We start from the raw sequence: 20,035 nt of genomic DNA, 5'->3' as shown, positions 1-20,035 counted from the left end.
AATTTTTTCTTCGGGGTAAGAAGAAACGTTCGGGTGTTTAACAACGTTATGACACAATGTGAAGTTCAGGGCTGCTTATTTTGTGGATTTTCGTAAACAGATAAAACAATGATGTATTTGGGTTCTTACAGAAAAGGTTGTTAGCCGATAAAGGAAGTTTTCTTCTCTTGATTATCAGTAATTGATATTCTGATATATTGGCATAACATGTATTTCCACCATCTTTTAGTAATATTGGAATTTTGTTTGGACTGTTTATATGCAGTTTTGGATTAAATGTTTTCCTCTAATTGCCTTTTTTCCTCCTCTAGCCAAGAATGTCTACTTAGTTCACAGGGATGTTGCTGCAATTTAACATTTTGTGCTGAAACAGGTCATTGATGGAGATTTAATTTATCGGCTGGGTGGATGATATATTACAGGTTACAACTTTTGAGGCCTGGCATGACCAGATGGTTAGGGCGCTCGGCTTGTAATTGAAGATCGCGAATTCGAATACCCATTCCACCGAAGAAGGCTCGGTGTGGCTAGGTGGTTAAGGCACTCGACTCACAATCCGAAGGTCGCAGGTTCGAATCCCCGTCAAACCAAACATGCTCGCCCTTTCAGCAGTGGGGGCGTTATAGTGGGACCGTAAAAGGGTAGCCAAAGAGTTGGCGGGGGTTGGTGATGACTAGCTCCCTTCCCTCTAATCTTGCACTGCTAAACTAGGGTCAGCTAGCGCAGATAGCCCTCGGGTAGCTTTGCGCAAAATTACAAACAAACCAAACCATAAACTCTTTCCATCACATGCCGATTATAATTATTTCTCACATCCAAAAAACTCCATTATTTAGTTAGTCAGACTGCTTCACAAATTTTCTGCTCATTGCTTCAGTTATAAGGAAGACCAATATCATATTTGAACTCAAATTAGTTTACTCGAGAATATCATGATGTAATTTATCATTATTCTGTTGCAATATTTAAGAGATTACTTTTTATATCTAAATACACATCTTTTTGCTAAATTATTAATGCTTCTCTATGTCTGCTGATTTGGTGACTGCATCATCTCTTCACTTAATCAGTTGTCCCCTACTGGGAGATTTATAAATATTCGGATTTACAATGCTAAAATCAGGGGTTTGATTCCTCTCGGGGACCATAGCCGATAGTTCAATATGGCTTTGCTTTATCAAAATACAGGCATATATAGCTTAGAACACTTCTTGATATCCGAGTAAAATTTCATTAAAACTAGTTCTCGCTTCGTCAATAAATTATGTACATCATGGATGAAGTTTTTAAAATTGAATGGTTGTGGGCTTTTCTCTAAGCAATTCTAAATTTTTGTAATTGTCAGTGTTAAAATTAATAATTCTGAACGTCTATTCAATCGTAGTGGTGATGGATAGTTAGATTATGTAACTTAGTCTTGAAAATTTTAACTTAATATGACCATGGTTACTTTGTAACAGGTTTACAAAAATAGATATATGTTCCCTCAGAGTTGATTTAAACTTTATTCTAGAACTCGCTTGTTTAACACAGAGAAGTCCATTTTTTAAACTATCATGTCATTCCATAAGTTATGTTCGAAAATTTAATACAGAAAGTTAATCATCATTTCTGTCTTTGTAGAAGGCTTTAATGACTAAAATGTGTAGAAGGACGTGAATTAAAATGTCCAGACAAATAAACGAAACTAACCCAACTCAACTTTTTCAGATCATTAATCAAATGAACCCTTATGAAGATGGATGTATCTGAAGAGCACATTAAGCATATAATATTTTATAAGTTTAGAAAACACAATAATGCAGTAGAAAAACTACACAAAACATTCAAGGTGTTTATGGTGTGGGGCCTCTCAATGAAAGAAAATGTCGAAGGTGGTTTCAGAAGTTCACATCAGGTGACTATAGCTAACGTGATGTGCCACGTTCACACCATCCTGTTAAGTTTAATGATGACTTGCTGCTAGCTGCACGTGATGAAGGTTGTGCTGTAACAGTTGAAAGACAAGCACAGAAATTTAACTCAACCTATTCAACAGTTCACCGTCATCTGCAAATTAATCCCCCATGATTTGACAGAAGGCAACCTTGGGGCAAAAGTGGATGTTTGCACTTCTCTGCACTCTCGTGAACGTAACTCGCCTTGTTTGGACAGGTTAGTGACTGGAGATGAAAAATGGATATTTTATAAAAATGTTAATAGCCGCAAATAATGGCCAAAATAGGCCTCCATCCTAGGAAAGTCTTGTTAACGTTTGGTGGGATATTGTTGGTGTGATCCACTTTTAGTTGCTGCCACTCAATGTAGTGATTACATCAGATTTCCATTGTCAACAGTTAGATCGCTTAAATGTTGCACTGAAAAAAAAAAAAGAGGCCTGTTTTAATCAGTCGTAAAGGTGTTGTGTTACACCAGGACAATGCAAGGCCCTATGCAGCAATAATCACATCTGTAAAGATTGAAGAGCTAGATTGGGAAAAACTTCCACATCCTCCTTATTCTCCAGACCTTGCTGGATCTGATTATCATCTATTCCGAAGTCTGCAGAACTATCTTGATAGAAAAGAGCTTGGTTTGTTTTGTTTTTGAATTTCACATAAAGCTACTCGAGGGCTATCTGCGCTAGCCGTCCCTAATTTAGAAGTGTAAGACTAGAGGGAAGGCAGCTAGTCATCACCACCCACCGCCAACTTTTGGGCTACTCTTTTACCAACGAATAGTGGGATTGACCGTAACATTATAACGCCTTCACAACTGAAAGGGCGAGTCTGTTTGGCGCGACCGGGATGCGAACCCGCGACCCTCAGATTACGAGTCGCACGCCTTAACACGCTTGGCCATGCCGGGCCAAAGAGCTTGTAACACACAAACTACCCTTTCTTCATTCTTTTCCTCTACACCCCAAGACTTTTATAGTAGTGGCATTCAGAATGTTGTGAATTGTTGGCAGGAAGTTATTAATAATAATGGAACATACATTATTGATTAAATAACATTAAAAGCTTTTAAAATCCGCTTTTTTCTTATCATAAAACCGGACATTATTTAAGTGATGATCTAATACATTCTTTTCCCAGAACACATATTACCAACAATTCATATACAATGCTATTAAGCTCAAGGGATTGTTTCCACTTTCAGGATCAGGCACAGAAGAAAAAAACTGATACTATTTAAAATATATCTTCCAATAACCCACTACACCAGCGAAAAAAATGGGTGTTTAGTGTTCTTTAAATTCCTGAAAAAAAAAAAAATCAAGTTCCTGCAGAAAGCTAGGTTTGATCTGAATTTTGCGCAAAGCTACTCAAGGGTTATGTACGCTACCCGTCCCTAATTTAGCAGTGTAAAACCAGAGAAGACAGGTAGTCATCACCACCCACCGCCAACTATTTTACCAACGAAGAGTGGGATTGACCGTCACACTCATGACTATTTGAGGAGCCTTATATAATGTGTTGATTACGCCACAACCTGTTTTAACATTTTTATACGTACATATATATTTCTACTACTAAATGTCATGAGTACAATATTACTAATATAGTTTATTACTAGCTTTTAAACAATATATTATTCATTTAAACCACTTTATAAGCGTATCCTAAACATAGGATTGTTTGTTTTTTTTAATTTCGCGCAAAGCCGTCCCTAATTTAGCAGTGCAAGACTAGAGGGAAGGCAGCTGGTCAACACCACCCACCCCCAACTATTTTACCAACGAACAGTGGGATTGATCGTCACATTAGAACACCTCCATGGTTGAAAGGGCGAGCATGTTTGTTGTGACGGGGATTCGAACCAGTGATCCTCGGATTACGAGTCGAGTGCCTTAACCACCTAGCCACGCCGGGTCTCGTTAATATTAAACCACCAAATTTGCTTCTATGCAACATTTTAAAAGTTTATTAAATGTATTTAAAATTATAGACAATTTTTGGTATATTCCAGCTACAGTAGTATAAATTTTGATTCATAAATTGAAGACTGCTAGTGCTTCTAATACATTTACTTTAGCTGTGAAATGAAGACAAAGAAAATCAGGTGTTTCAAGAATTTATCTTATTTAATTTTTACACTTTATCGAAACTCATTTTCTTCATCCACCATATTACAACCTAGGCACATATAAGTTTATATTATAAAAATTTTCTCGTGATGTTTTTTAATGTTATTCAACAGAGGTCAGCACTGTATCCATGGCGAACCCTCATGTGATGCCGAAGAGCATCTCTTCGAGTTGAAGAGAATTCACACATTTTGCAACAATGTTTCCAATCAGCCACAGAATGCAACCTCATGTGTCTGATTTTATTGCTCTGAGAGGAAAAGATTCGCCCACAGATGGGGCACATCCTCTTCGATGGATGAGAGTGATCTGGTCCTCGGCTATCTGTGAAAAGACGTATTGAGTGTAGCTAAACATGCAACTTTTCGAAACATTTTAACATAAACTAAATATTCGTAACTCATCTGATTTAGCGTTCAATGTACAATTGAAATGTTTTGACATATTCAGGTAAAAATAACTATAACACGATTAATTACTGTTTGCATTATTCCCAATTGTCAGCGAACCATAAGAAAAACTAAGTCAAAAACAGATACACAAGAAAATAACATCTGTATTTTATATATGAATAACAAAAAAGTTTAGTTCTGCGATGATATTGTTGTCATGTCACTCATTTTACTCAGTCTAACAGATGCCAAACAAATGATGTATGATTTTCGACACTTTCCGTTTGGTAGTTAGGACTGTACTGTTAGCATATATGTAATTCAGTTTCACAAACTTTTAAACTGTTTTTGCAACAGAACGTAAAATATTAAGAAACTTTTAACAACTAATTTTTAATTACTTTAACTTAAAAAGAATTCTGAAAGAAAAAAACAAAAATTAATAAATAATCAAAACTTTATGTGAAATTGCATTTATGTCCATACTTAAAATCTGTATAAATAAAATTATGCTTAAATAAAAATTGCCACTGATGCTGTTTTAATGCTAGTATTCATATACTGAACCATACAGATAACATACACCTCTCTCAGTACTAGATAAGTTTAGTACGTCATGTTAATCCAACATTAAACATCTTATTCATTATTGTAATTATCTCAAGTATGATGATGATGATGTGAACATTAATGTGAAAAATCTGATAGAAGGAATACCATCTGCAGATAAATAACATGATAAATCCTCAAAGTGCTACATAAGTTGGGAGTTTTGTATTGCAATTTAGTAACACTTACTGAAATCCCTTGTGGACTAGAAATAAAAATATAGCCAGTCTTAGTTCCCTCTGAGAAATATATATATAAGAAATAGTTGTTCCATTATATCAACCAAAATATGACATGACAAAGTATTCAAATGAAGTAACTTTTATGGATAAAAATATTACGTAACATACTTCTAACTTCATCAGGACAACATATAAATTTAGTGTTAAAGTAATACTGCATAAGAGGTTCTCGATCTGTGGTCCACAAGCTTCCATCAGGTGATCCGTGCAAAGACTGGATAATAATAGAAATTGTGGTATTGTGTACAAATCCCATTCTGGTCTGAAAAAAAAATAAGAAATTTGCGAACCACTGGTGTTGATAAAGCACACCACAGCTATCTTAGCAACCCACCTGTATTAACCCATTGACTGCTGGTTCACCTTATAAGATACAGCCAACCTCTGCAGCTGAATGAGCGTGTGCCATATACTGCAAAAATTCAGCATGCATTTAGAACAGTAACAGTCAATGGGTTAAATCAGCAGATATTTAAATAGCTACAACATATTTGCATAATGTATCTCCACAGATGAAATATTTAAAGGTACCTGAAGTAATTAAGGCACATGCAAATCATCTTTCTATTCAGCTGAAAAAAAAAGTTCAAACTCAAGAACTAGAACCTAGAGGTAAAAAAAGGCCTAGTAACCTTGATGACATGCTCCACAAATCATGTTGGCATTATTCACAGCTTACACGTAACAGTGCAAGTAGTTTTGAGTGGAACAGGTTTGATCCATCCTGGATGCAAATGTGTGTGTGTGTCTATATATACACACACACAGTTTTCTGCATATTTTACATACATAATACATTATATGGGGTGAAAGAGACTTACTTCCACAATGAATAAACTGTGTATTAGAAGTTCATTAGGAATTTACACATAACACATACAAAAAAATAATAGTAATAATTTGGAATATCACACACTGCTTATTAAATTTGTCTTTTTGCTGATCCATGCAGATTATATTTGTGGCGTTTCATGTTGTCAGACCTTGAACATTGGTAAGAACAGTGGTCACATTTGAAAACTTTCAGTCTATGCTGCTGCATGTGTCTTATCATGTTTCCTTTTTTGGTGAACATTTTTCCACAAATACTGCACATTCTGGAAAAATCTTCAGTGATCCACATGCTGGAAAACCAATTATCTAAACCAACAAAGAAGAATCAGAATTATTTCTTCAGGTCTAACAAGTTTTCTAAAATCTGACTCTAAGAGAAAACAACAAACTTTAAAAACACTATAAACTCAACTATTAATGCAAACATGTTGCTATTACACAATAAAACAATGTTGTTTACAATAATTCTATGTGTTCAAAATATTCTTTATACATTGTTGAAATATATATACAGATACATACATACATATTGCATTCACATAAATAGGAAACCACATTTCCTTCAACCAGTAAGAAATATAATTGAATATCCTTGTACATGTGATATTCCAGCTTCTTTCATATATCAATAAAAGACTCTACCAACTGAACTAAAGTGTTACATGGGTCCTCGTATACATGATCCGAGGGCTCTATCAAATAAGCTGAAATATTACTTGAGTAAGAAAGCACATTATGCCAACATAATAATATGTAAGTAAATGACAATTTACAAGCATAACAAAGCTTTATTGATGGTGAAACATACTGTGTTTTGACAGGACGTTGGTCTGTCAGTATTGTCCAATTATTTCATACATCACATTAGGTTTCTAACAATTGAGCTAAAGTATCGAATCCCTAGCAATTGCTATTAACACTTTAAAATTCAAACTATCTCATGCACACATATTTTACATAAATACAATATTTAAACTAAACTTATATTTTAGTGATTGAACCATAAACTTTCCTGATTCAAATGAAATGACTACTAAATCAACAAACATTGACTGTTCTGAAATCATAAGTTGTGTTGTTGTTTTATAAATTTTTTATTGTACTAGCTTGAGCTGTTAAAATGTGCCTTATTAACCCCTTAGCTCAGTTGGTAGGGAACTCATCTGGTGTGTAGCAGTCTAGCTTGGGATTGACTGTCACATTATAATGCCTCCACAGCTGAAAAATCAAGCATGTTTGTTGTGATGGGGATTCAAACCCATGACTGTTGAATTGTGAGTCAAGTGCCTTAACCACCTGCCCATGCTGGGCCATGTGCAACAGATCTCAGGTTCAAACCCAACACGAAGAAATAGAAAGGAGAACTAAATTACAAAAAAGGAAAACTGCTGTTCAATGTAAGGTCTGAACCCACAATTCTAAGATTAAAATTATCACATTGTACCAACTGAGCAAGTCTGACTAACCAATCAGCAGTTGCTATTAAGGCCCTTTTTAGCTACTTAAACTATTATGCTTTATTGGATATAAGAATACCTAACTATTACAGACTACCCATTACATATTCTAAAGAGATAACCTCATACTCATACTAACTTGTACAAGTCTCTGTATGAACTATGGAAAAAAAAAGTTTAAATCCTGTGGAAAAACACCATATTACAGAACCTTTGTTCGTGTGATTTAAAAGGGAGACAACCTGCATAAAAAGTTAACATTACAACAATATTAAATGTTTTCCATGTTATTAAAAACAACAAATCTTACATTTATATATCAACTGAAGTTAATTGGACTAATATGCATCAACAAGTTCATGAGAATTAACCAGTTAAGAGACAATTTTGCTCAACATAATTCATCACACAAACACTTCAATCAGTCTTGAGTTGCACACATAATATAAAAACTATAATTTTCTGATCTGAATTTGAATAATGTAAATATGTTGAGAGCGAACAACAGTGTACATTCAATCATGTTACTTGTCAATTACTTAAAAACAGGCTATTATTTCCATTTCTTTTCATGCCATAAACAACAAAATCTCACTTTCGAAAAACTTGGATTCAATTTCCAAATCCCCATTACAAAATCCTATTTATCTACATAAATGTCTCTAGAAAAAAAAGTTGTTTTGAATAATAATAAAAAAATTAAAATGACCAGTGGAAAATTAAAGTGCAACATATTTTTGAAATTATATTTATGTTTGGAATGACAGTCAATGTAATATTATTCATTCTTTTTATTATATCTAAGAAATAAGATAATTACACTTCGTGTCTTTCAGACAATATACTGAATTATCTCTTACTCTAAATAAATATTTTGCATGTCTTTCTTCTAGCAGTTATTACAGAATACAGAATATGCCAGTATATTATACACACTAGATGTACAGTATTCATCAGATGAATTGCTTACATATGTCAATTTATTCCCATCACAACAACAATGAATTGTGCAAAGAAACATTCATATTTCCTTTGTTAGGAACATTTTTGTTGATGACCCTCAAAGAAATTTATGGAAAAAGACATATTTACAAAAAATAGTATTTTATTTATTCAAAAGATGGATACACCACCACCAGACATTCATTCAATAACAACAGTGTTCAGAATCAGAAGAAATATTTATGTAATTTTAAAAGTGACAAAAATATTTTGTTCTTATCCACAAGAACTCATCATTAGTAGAAATAAACAAAGTATTAAAAGTGCTTGACTGAATTTTGTAATAATAATAAAAATGAAAATTTTTCTTCAAGAAATCATTAGTTCTTTTTATGTGCATGTGTGTTGAATACCTCATGAATCACTTGAATTGTTACCATACAGTTTTATCAACACTTAAATAAAGTACTTACCGAACATCACAAATCTAAGTACAAAACAACAACAAAAATTATTAAACTAATTGCCAAAATTTGTGTAAAGAAGAGAATTAAACAATTAAACTGGATCTCACAAATCTAAACACAAAAGTTTGAACTAACTGTAATAAATTTAAGCACAGAAGACAAGGATGATCTCAAATTAATATTTTCTTAATTTCATCTGGGCGTAATTATTAAATAACATGACCAAAAATTTGGTTTGTTTTGAATTTCACACTAAGCTACTCCAGGGCTATCTGTGCTAGCTGTCCCTAATTTAGCAACGTAAGACAAGTGGGAAGGCAGCTAATCATCACTGCTCACTGCCAACTCTTGGGCTACTCTTTTACCAACGAACAGTGGGATTGGCCATCATATTATAATACTCCCATGGCTGAAAGGGCAAGCATATTTGGTGTGACAGGCATTTGAACCCGCGACCCTTGGATTACGTGTCTAGTGCCTTAACCACCTAGTCATGCCGGGCCCAAAAATTTGGAATGCTTTTCATGTTGTACTACAACTGTCAATATATCAAGAATTTAGTTAACTTAAAATATATGAAAGAAGAGATGCAAATAAATTTAATTAGTCTCCCTAATTGTTGTCAAAATTTATGAACAAACCACTCATCAAGAACTCTTGGGAAAGAGAAATTTAAATAAAATGCTGCAAAAGTACATTTTAATGATGTGGGAGATGGTTTAGACCAACAGTTGGAAGATTACAATACAATGCTTAAGTTCATTCTGAAACACTGAAGCTTAATCATTAATAGCATCTTATGTTAGCACGAAAAGCAAAGTTAGAAATCTTTAGACTTCAGGTATAAACATTCCAAATTTTGAAACACTAATAAAACAAGATGGCAATCAGACAGCAGCAACTCTGTCCCAAAGGTTTTTAACCAGATAACAGGATAGAATCCTATAATCAACAAAACAGCATCCTTAACAAACAAACACAAAGCCATATAAAGCATCCACAGAGAAAGTACTGACCTGAAGGGAGCAATGATAGGTCATAAGTCAACATTGATAAAAGTTTTTTTTGAGAAAGCCTACAGAATTTATAGCATACACAGAGTATCATCTGTGACTGGTTCAACACTGAAGGAGACCACAGCCAACCAAATTCAATATGGCTTAAAAACAGATATGTAATTTGACTATATATAAACCATTAATAAAAAGAAGTTCAACTGACATATTTTTCAAAAAATCAGGTCATTAATGTCAAGAATGTTTATATTATTGCTTTTCATAAGTTTAGCAAGAACAATTTCTTCAAAATGTTTTAAAATAAATTATCCTTTTTCATTTGCATATATGAAATCATGATTTCGATAGTACTTCCACTTACACTACATAAACACAACAAAAAATACAATGCAAAAAGATATCATGACCCGTGTATATCACTATTTTTTTAGATATAGCACTTCAATGTGCACACTATATTTTGTATAAATAAAATTATATTTCTCTAAATCTTTTTCATATAATGACAAATTTATTTTCCAGCTGTATAACAATAAATACTGTATTGTTTGAATATTGTTTTTTAATTTTACACAAAGCTATTCAAGGACTATCTGTGCAAACCATCCATAATTTTCAAGCAATAAACTAAATAAATTGCAGTAGTCAACATTATCCACCACCAAATGTTTACTGACAGAAAGTAAGATTTATTAACACTTTGTAATTCCCCTGTAAGGGCAAGTGTGTTTGTAGATGGGATTCAAAACTACAACCATTAAATTGTGAGTCCAATATCTTTAACACCTGGCCATGCCTGATCTGAGCGTCTACCCAACAAAGAGAAAATCATATTACATACCCTAGATTTTGTATGCATTAAAATTTGTATGCTTCTTGTGACACAGAAAATCTGTAATTTTTCCTGATACATTAGCTTCTCTACAAAATGATACTACACATGTAATAAGATAACAATAAATCACTTGCAATAACAACAGTTACATGAGATGTCATAACCTAAAATTAAAAATTCATAATTCTAGATTCTAAGTTAAATTGAAATAATAAACTTAGTCATAACTGCTTTTGAAATGAAAATGTTTTCCAAGTTTACATTTATAATAATTATTGATCTTTCTCATAACTGTTTTATAGATATTTGGGATCAAATAATAAAAGGTTTGTGAGTTGAAACATCATAAACTTTCCATAATTCAATTATGGAGATTTTGAAAATATTAATTTTTTGATATCACAAGGATGTTTTTACAAACCAAGAAGAAAAATGTCTTATTTAGATGAAATTATTATTTTGTTTACCACAATGAATTAATTTTTATTATTATTGTTTGTTAACAAACACACAAACTCTAGAAAATGGATTTCAAATGAATGAATATCTATCCTCATTCATCTCAAAACTATATGTTGTGAAAAACCTGTAGGTAATGGAAAAAATGGATCTTTTCAGGTTCAGCGTACAAGAATTACTGTAGAACATATAAAAATTTCAAGACAATAAAAGCATCATAGATCTCTCCAATTCATTTTCATTGAATATTGGTACAAAAACATTATTTTATATCATAAAAAAATACTAGGCAAAGGAGAAAAATTACTCTTTGAAATAATACTTATTTTAATAGTTAAAATTAATTTTCCCACATCTTTATTTATCTACTGTATAATGTGTTAAAAACCTTTTAAAGCTGTGTCACAGATGCACACAGTGTGACTGATATATCACTACATACCTTTCTTTACATGAATTTGTTAAAAACCTCTTGTAACAACACATATTGTTGTGATTAACCTATAATTATTTTCTCATCTTTACTTTCACTTGTAACTTTTTAATGTATACTAATATACAATTCATTTACTAAAGTTGCTCACAAACGTTAATCTACGTAATAAGTTGTCCTTAATGTAAATGACTGAAATTTTTCACTATGTCCACTCTATCAGTACTCAAAAAAACATGATACAGAAAATAACTTCTTAGAACAAAAAAACAGCAAGTTACTCAACATCTTGCATTAATTACAAAGGACATACAAAACATGTCACAAACCCCAGAACAAGATTTCAGGTCCCCACTTTACACTTCCCATTGTACTCAAACTACAGACTTCTGTGTTAGTGGTTACCCAATATATTATTGAAATTTTCTGAAAACTTGGTTGTTGAGTAGCCAGTTTTGTTTCACTTTTAACCAACAATATTCATTAACACTCTGCAAGTAAAAGTGGACAACAGAACTTTTCTTCAAAGTGTTAACATTAGACTGTCACAACTTTGAACAATCAACAACAACCGTTACAACATGCAACAACTGACACAACAGTTATCACGTGTAAAATTCATCATGACGTGTCACAACTTGCAAAAGTTCACACGTCAGCTGTGCTTGTAACAATCAACATGACCCCTGTCACAATTTGGATCAAAATTCAGCATTATTGTGTTTAAGGAAGAAAACAGTAATAATATGAAAACCTCAAGTGAATGCTTAGAATATAATACAAGCCTTTGTTAACAATATTACTTTACATATATAATAAGTTTAATATACATTCAATGATTTTAGCATCACAAGCAAGATATTAAAATATCAAACAGGACAGTCACACACACATCAATGTAATTAATTGAAAAATATTCTTTGGAATGTAAAAACATACTCTGTCATACAACTAAAACCTTGTCAGGAACACAATCACAAAATGAAGGAACTTTTTCCTATGATCTGAGCATTATTTTAATCTCATGGTTCATTATGCATGAGCAAGAACCAGCCAGAGACAAAGACACATTTGTATAGTTGTTATAAGGCTGATTAATTTACATATATTATTACAACCATCCTCATTCCCAAACAAAATCATAGTTCAACTACAATCACAGTAATTAAACATGAAGCACAAATTTGCTCCCTCAGTTCTTATCACATGGTGTACTTAATAATTCTTAAAGATGGTCACCATGAAAATTTATAGACAAACTGAAGTAGTCACACTTACTGTCTTTCTTTGGATTCTAAAACATTACATGTTTCTCTCTTGTTACAAAATTTTGAAAGGTAGACCATTGGCTTCTCCTTCGTAAACTTTCTTACATATGACCATGTGATATTTTAACGAGTCATTTCTTGTAAATCCTTTACCACACGAAACACACTCAAACTTCCTTGCATTAGGAAAATGGCCTTTCAGATGTCGCTGCATATTTCCCTTCTTGCTAAAGACCTGCTTACAAATAGGGCACTGGCTTGAATTAAGTACCATTCTTCTCTGTTCCACTGTCCTGGCTGCTATGAAAACAACAGTGTATTTTAAGTCTTTTTACAGCACACATGTTTGTCATACACATTCTGCTGTACATAAAAGCATTTAGTCTATTACAGATATCTATCCCAAAAAAATTACAGTTTCTACACAAAATTAAAATGCAGGAGAAATTTAATCAAACTGTATTCAAAGCCAGTACCTCTTTTTTTTTTTTCTTTCCCAACTGTTATAACATACAAAAACAATTCCACCAATTAATTCTATAATTATAAGAAACTGATATCAGAAGTATTTCATATGTTTTATCCTTTCTCGGTAATTGTTCAGATGAAATTATTAATTTGAACTTTTTTAAGTGTTATCACACTGAATACGATACCATTCACATGAAAAGTTGGTAATTATTTAAATTAAATATGGCTGATTACACACAAGCATTCTAAAATGTGCTTATACCTCTAATAAGTAAAAACATAAACAGATTTTTATTAAGTATAACTATCTTGTAATTGATTGGATTTTAAACATTGTAGTTAGCACATTTCAAGCTAATAATATCTGATTTTAAAAGCACCAAATGAAATGAAAAGTACAACTTGAACTTGCGATTTTTAAAAATTAAAAAACGTGTACATCGAAGTCTTCCTTTATCAAAATACAGAAACTGGGTACATCAAGAAGCTCCATGTTGTTCAAGAAATTAAAAAAACACAAAGTAATTTAACAACTAAAACTTTATTTAAATTTCAGGTTTTATTCATTACAGTCACAGCCGTTTACTTCACAATAAAACAAAAATCACAAAAGTCATTGCTGCAAACTATGGACCGCTTTTAAGTGCCTCAGCAAAGATTCTTTCCACCTGAACGATTTAAAACACATATTACAAGTCTGTTCTATATAATGCCCTGAATGGCTGTTTAAATGACGCCTGAAACCTGAGCTCGTTGCTAAAACTTTTTCACATACATGACACTTCCACGAAGTTCCTGGAACATAAGAAAAAAATATTAGTGATAGCTGTTAGCTTAAAATATGTTTAACAGTTCCTAAAATCAAAACTCCCAACAAACAGAACATATTAAGATGTCATTACATGGAAAGAAAAATATAAATGTACACTTTTGACAATTGTTTTATACCTTGCAGAACAACAGCCATACATTACACAGCACATAACAGTCAAAACAAATATTTAGTTACTTCTTTCCCCATAACTCTTTATGCTGAAATAGAAGATTACAAAAACACAACTTTCACAAATAAAACTTTCACTTTTACTTCAGAAGTACTGTGCTTTAACTTACTGTAACAATTGTCAACAAAATCTTTAGAACTCAAAGAAAAGATCATGGTAGCTACCAATTAAATTTTAGCATGGAAGTTTCTATCTTCTATTACAACAAAATAATTCCAAAGCTCAGATTAGAAATCAAGTCCAAACTTACAACTCAACAGATGAAGTCTAAAAACCACTTGACTTTCATATTAGTGACTGGGGTATGACTGTTGCAGTACGATGCTGATCTATACATTCTGGTGATACTATATATCATCCTTTTATGGTCAAATGGGGATTTGTTTTAAAAATATATCTTATGTGGAATTATGTCAACAATCATGTTGACATGTTTGGTAGTGTTATCTTTTCCTGCTGAATGGCTTTCGTTTAACTCTCTAATTGTTTTTTTGCAGGTGAAAATAGGGTTATTATGATTTTAACAGTGAGAAAATACAATGCATACGACTAGATATGAAAACCATTCTTTAGAGTTAAAAAAAAACAAAAAAAAAAAACTTGGTTCTCTCCCTGAAAAGGAAGGTTTGTAAATTATATATATATATATATATATATTTTTTACATGTAACAAAGTTTTTAAAGTGATTTGAAACAGTGTTCATTTCATTTCACAAGAATTGACTTTTAACCTAAAAGTAATTTTGGGTCCAACTCCAAGTAGACCCTGGTTCAAGCAACTATAATATTCATGTTTTATGAATATAACTAGACGCATGTTTTCTTTCTGCTCCTTTGCATAAGACCCATGATGTACATGTAAATACATTTCATACAATACAGAGTAAGAGAGAACCAGTTCTGATTAACACAAATTTTGCTGTAAAATTATTATGAAGAATTAGAAGTATATACAGAACTATACACTTCATTCTTCACAGTAAAATTAATTCACACACCCTTTAAGAAATTCGATACTCTGAATACTGAGGTGATGGTGTTTGTGTAATTACCAAAGCTTACACTTCTACAGCATATAAAACTGCATAAAGTATTACTACAAGTTTTTAAAAGTCCTTGACACTCAGTTCTTACATGTATAGCACATTTTTACAGTTTGATGCTTCTAACTACAAGACCAAATGAGCTTTTTTGTTCCCAAGATAAAGTTGTTTTACAACCTGTACTAATGTCTCCCCCTACAGGCAAGATACCTGTTGCGAGTAAAAAACAAACATGTTTTCCAACAAAGTACTTAGAGTGCTGCATACCTTCCAGAAGGTATCATAAAGAACAATACCTACTGTGATTAAGTTAAATTAGTTCTCTGTTAGTGCTTTTCCAGTAACAAGGTAACAATCAGCACATTAATAATGTTTCAACACAAGTCACATGACTGGATAGTTGGAACTGTAGAAAAGACGTACCTGAACTGGGGAAGAAGGCTCTATTAAAACTAGAATCAAGAGATGTCTAATCTGACCCTTACAACAAATACCTCAGCTTGCCATAGACTCACTAATCACAAACAACTAACTGTGGCTGAAGTCCTAGCAAAAAGTAGCAATAATCATACATCAACAAAATACAAATAGAGAAAAGGGTGTCCTTTCTTTTTATTGATGTGTATCTTTTCACACCTTGAAAAGCCAATTATCTGTATTGTTTCTAAATTCATAATTTCTAGGTTTTATGACAGCGAAAAAGCTTAGCCATAAAAAAATTTAACAATATTCCTATACTAGGTGCAATATGTTATTGTCATTTCATTACTAATGCAACATCTTTTTTCACAAATAAATATATTTTAGTGAAGATTAAATAGTAGGATACATTTTTCTTTCATATTGGATTTATCTAAGCATTTATTTTGCTTTTATCATCATTGCAACACATCACCTATTTTGCTGTTAATCGATTAATAGTGCCTCCATATCAAACTGTGCTACCTGCACACATTAAATTAAAAATCAACCTAATGCTGAGAATAGTTAATAACTCCATTGCTGTTACTTAAACAGATTAAAATGTATTATTTACTCAGTTTACTATCCTCACTGCTAATGTTTTGGATTATAACCACAATAATGATGGAGATTTGGACAGCTTAGAAAATTTAAGTTGGTCCTAAATCAATATACTAATTTAACAATGTAAAATAATCTTTATTAGAAAAATATGACACTAAATCATTAAAAATATTAAAGCTACATGCATTAAATATACTAACTAATACATTTACTGTAGGTAATTATAGGTAGCATTAAAGAAAGTAGAGATCCTATTGAACACACACTAATGGACTGTTGCTTCAGTTAATATTACTGTGTAGTTGATTAGTAAATGAATCTTAAAAAGTCTGAAACACTTTCAACAAGGTTAGAAACTATCTCAGAAAGGCTGGTATGGGTATTAACACTTTTATTGATAAAAAGAAAATGTTCTGACGTTCCCACGTCATCTTCAGGTTAAGAAAGAGAGAGCTCGAAAGTGACTTGCCAGTATAAATGCCTCCTACAATCCCTTACCTGTTTATACTCTAGTCCCTAAGACGTGTCTGGTGAAGGTCACTTTCAACCTCTCTCTTTCTTAACCTGAAGATAAGCCAGGGAAGGTTAAATACTGTTCTCTTCTTGTCAATAAATGTGTTAATACCCATACCAGCCATTCTGAGATACATTTTTATTTCAAGTGGGTTTCTCATCATCAAGGTGAAAAACGTGCACAAATATAACAAGTTAATGACTGATACAGAAAACAAATTCCAGGATCTTCCTAGACGTAAATTATAGTTTTCCATGATTATATTGACTAAAGGGATCAAAATATTTCACTACTGATTTATTATTGCTCTAAACTTTTATCAGCCAATTTAAATACCCTTTGTATATTCTGCTTCTAACCTTATTCACTCCACTAAAATATAAGTAAATGTCACACAATAACAATAAAAATATATTACAAAAACTACATAGTAATCAATTCTCAAATAACCATTATGTATTATAGTAAAAAAAAAAAAAAAAAGTTCTCATGAGGAAATGACTATATAATCTTTTAACACTAATCTTTTAGGATTATTTTTGGTCTGACTTTTTCATATTTTTTTTTAAACATAAATAGACAACAAGGAACCATTTGTCATTTATGGCTGTCTCTATACACATTCCCCTTTAATGAAAAATAAAAATTGAAACCTACACTATTTTAAGGAAATATATTCCATAAGATAATTATGCCCTTAAAAAATAAAGCTGTTTTAACTGGAGTCTATCCGTTCTTTTCCAAATCTTAAAAACATGACTCATCTCATCCTATCACTATCAGAATGTAGCACAATCACATGAGAAGCCTCTATCCTAACTATCCCATAATAATTTATAAATTTCACTCAATACCTTTTAACTTTCCTTTCTCAGGAGAAATCAAACTAAGAGATCTTAACCTACTGATGTAAGATATTCCACAACCAGAATTACCCTGGTGAACCTCTTCTTAATACTTTCCTATAGATCAATACATTTTCTTAGATAGACACTAAATTTTAAACAGCCAATGATGGTTACTAATAACCTACAGAGATAATTTCCTCTTTCAACTTTTAATCAATATATATAAATGCCTTTTATAATTATATTAGTTTTAATACTAACAATGTATGCTTACATCAGTAACATAAACATCATTATGTACAGATCTTTTTCTCAGACATGGTATCAAGTCATTTTCCCTCTATACTAAATATATGTGACCCAAATAAATCAAAACCTATCTGCATTACCTTTCACTCATTATAATGAAAGGTCATTCATACAACCAATTGCTCCAAATCACTCTCTTGTTTTTCAACATTATCAATATAATGACAAATAGATCAAGATCAGTGTGTGTGAAACTGTTAGTAAATTTTACCAACTGCACCAAAATGAAAACCATTAATTTAAATAAAAGAAAACAAACACTCAAGTATTGACTTGCTATTATCAGTTTACTCTAATTATATCAAGTCCACTCTAAATTATTTCTCCCTAAAGAACTGTAACTGGCCTGTAACTTTCAAGTCAATTCACATCATATTTAAAAATCAGAATAATATCAACAAAATCTAACCCTTTAGCCACTGTCCACTGAACCACCATAAAAAGAAACGCTTCTGTATCTGACCATTTTAATTAAATGCTGGTAAAGTCTTGCCTAATGCTGATTCATTGTTTGTAATCCCTCGTTCTTTCTCACATTTATTAGATTTATATCTATATGATCGAAGTCAATTTTGCTTTTAGTACTCTCCATACTTTAAGATGCTCTGTATCAGAAATATTGCTAAAACTTGTCTTTACTAATTACATAAAACATATCCTACTACAAGTACTACTACTATTACAATTAGTAATACTACAGTACTGAGTAGTAGTAAAACTAATAATATGTTTATAACTCAGTTGTAACGTGTACAACACAAGTTTATATTATAATCAACCCCTAACATTAAAATAATATACTTGATTAACACTGGGTCCGAGAAACATTATTATCCATAATATTAATATATTATACATATATTGACAGTAACAGTAATATAATAATTCAGAGACAAGTCTTAATAAAAACAAGTCAATACTATTAATAATAATAGTATAGTATTACTATCATTAGGCCTAATCACAATAACATGTTTGCGTAATAATTAGTTATTGCTAAAGTTGTGTTCCACAAGCTTTCTTCAACTTATAACACAAATGCACGACATCATAATTTTCCCTTAGTACGTTAAAATATTTTATAATATTATACTAGGTACCAAATAGCTCCCAAAATTAATTTTTGTCATCTTCTCCCAACTTTCACTAACCAACACTCTTGTTACCTTCCATTTGTGTTCGATCTCACTCAACTTACCACGTGCTAAACTTGACGTCAGGGCTATAGAACCCTCTTCTGTTTTCAATAGAAAACATCACACTAATATTTAATTTCTGTAGTGCGTAGTGTATAAATGACATTTTAATACTAGAAATAGCCAGATGAATATGGCTCTTTGTTCGCAATCGAATTTCGTTCCACCAAACATCTTTGTTGTTTCTATAGTGAGGCGTTACGTGTATGGTAAATTTCACTATTAGTTGATGAAAGAGTAGCCCAAGAGTTGGCGGTGAATGGTGATAACTAGCTGCCTTCCCTCTAGAACAACAAGCGCAGATAGCCCTCTTGTAGCTTTGCGCAAAATTTAAAACAAACAAATTCAATAAATAAAGGCTTTATAATATTAAACATTAATATATATATATATATTTATTTAAATAACATACAAAAAAGAAAAAAACTATCAGAAAGTTTCGCTCTTCTTACAGCAAAGAGTGCTTTATTTTTTACATATAACTTACTTAATGAAAAGTGACACATTGAACATCATTTTCCCATATTCCATATTTCAAATATTATTTAACATGGTTTTGTTTGTGTTTGTTTGTTTTTAATTACGCGCAAAGCTACACGAA

General features: G+C 31.9%; 1 protein-coding gene across 10 annotated transcripts; it reads right to left on the bottom strand.

Moving 5' to 3' along the window:
* Positions 1-4,040: 4,040 nt before the first annotated feature.
* On the bottom strand, positions 4,041-19,719 carry LOC143247309 (uncharacterized). Of its 10 annotated transcripts, none has more exons than XM_076495136.1 (5): positions 19,437-19,719; positions 13,034-13,323; positions 6,229-6,452; positions 5,421-5,574; positions 4,041-4,393 (listed from the first exon to the last, which is right to left on the bottom strand). In XM_076495136.1, the coding sequence occupies exons 4-5, from the start codon at positions 5,566-5,568 to the stop codon at positions 4,176-4,178; spliced, it is 366 nt and encodes a 121-aa protein (XP_076351251.1). In that variant the 5' UTR covers positions 5,569-5,574; positions 6,229-6,452; positions 13,034-13,323; positions 19,437-19,719; the 3' UTR covers positions 4,041-4,175. The 10 variants fall into 10 exon arrangements, 4 of the variants coding, with proteins under 4 accessions (XP_076351251.1, XP_076351250.1, XP_076351252.1 ...); XM_076495135.1 differs by lacking the exon at positions 19,437-19,719 and adding an exon at positions 19,339-19,427; XM_076495137.1 differs by lacking the exon at positions 19,437-19,719 and adding an exon at positions 19,390-19,408.
* Positions 19,720-20,035: the final 316 nt, after the last annotated feature.

The sequence above is a fragment of the Tachypleus tridentatus genome, chromosome 3 (genome assembly GCF_004210375.1).
Source record: "Tachypleus tridentatus isolate NWPU-2018 chromosome 3, ASM421037v1, whole genome shotgun sequence".
Taxonomy (NCBI): Eukaryota; Metazoa; Arthropoda; class Merostomata; order Xiphosura; family Limulidae; genus Tachypleus; species Tachypleus tridentatus.
This window is presented reverse-complemented; position numbering and strand designations above follow the sequence as displayed.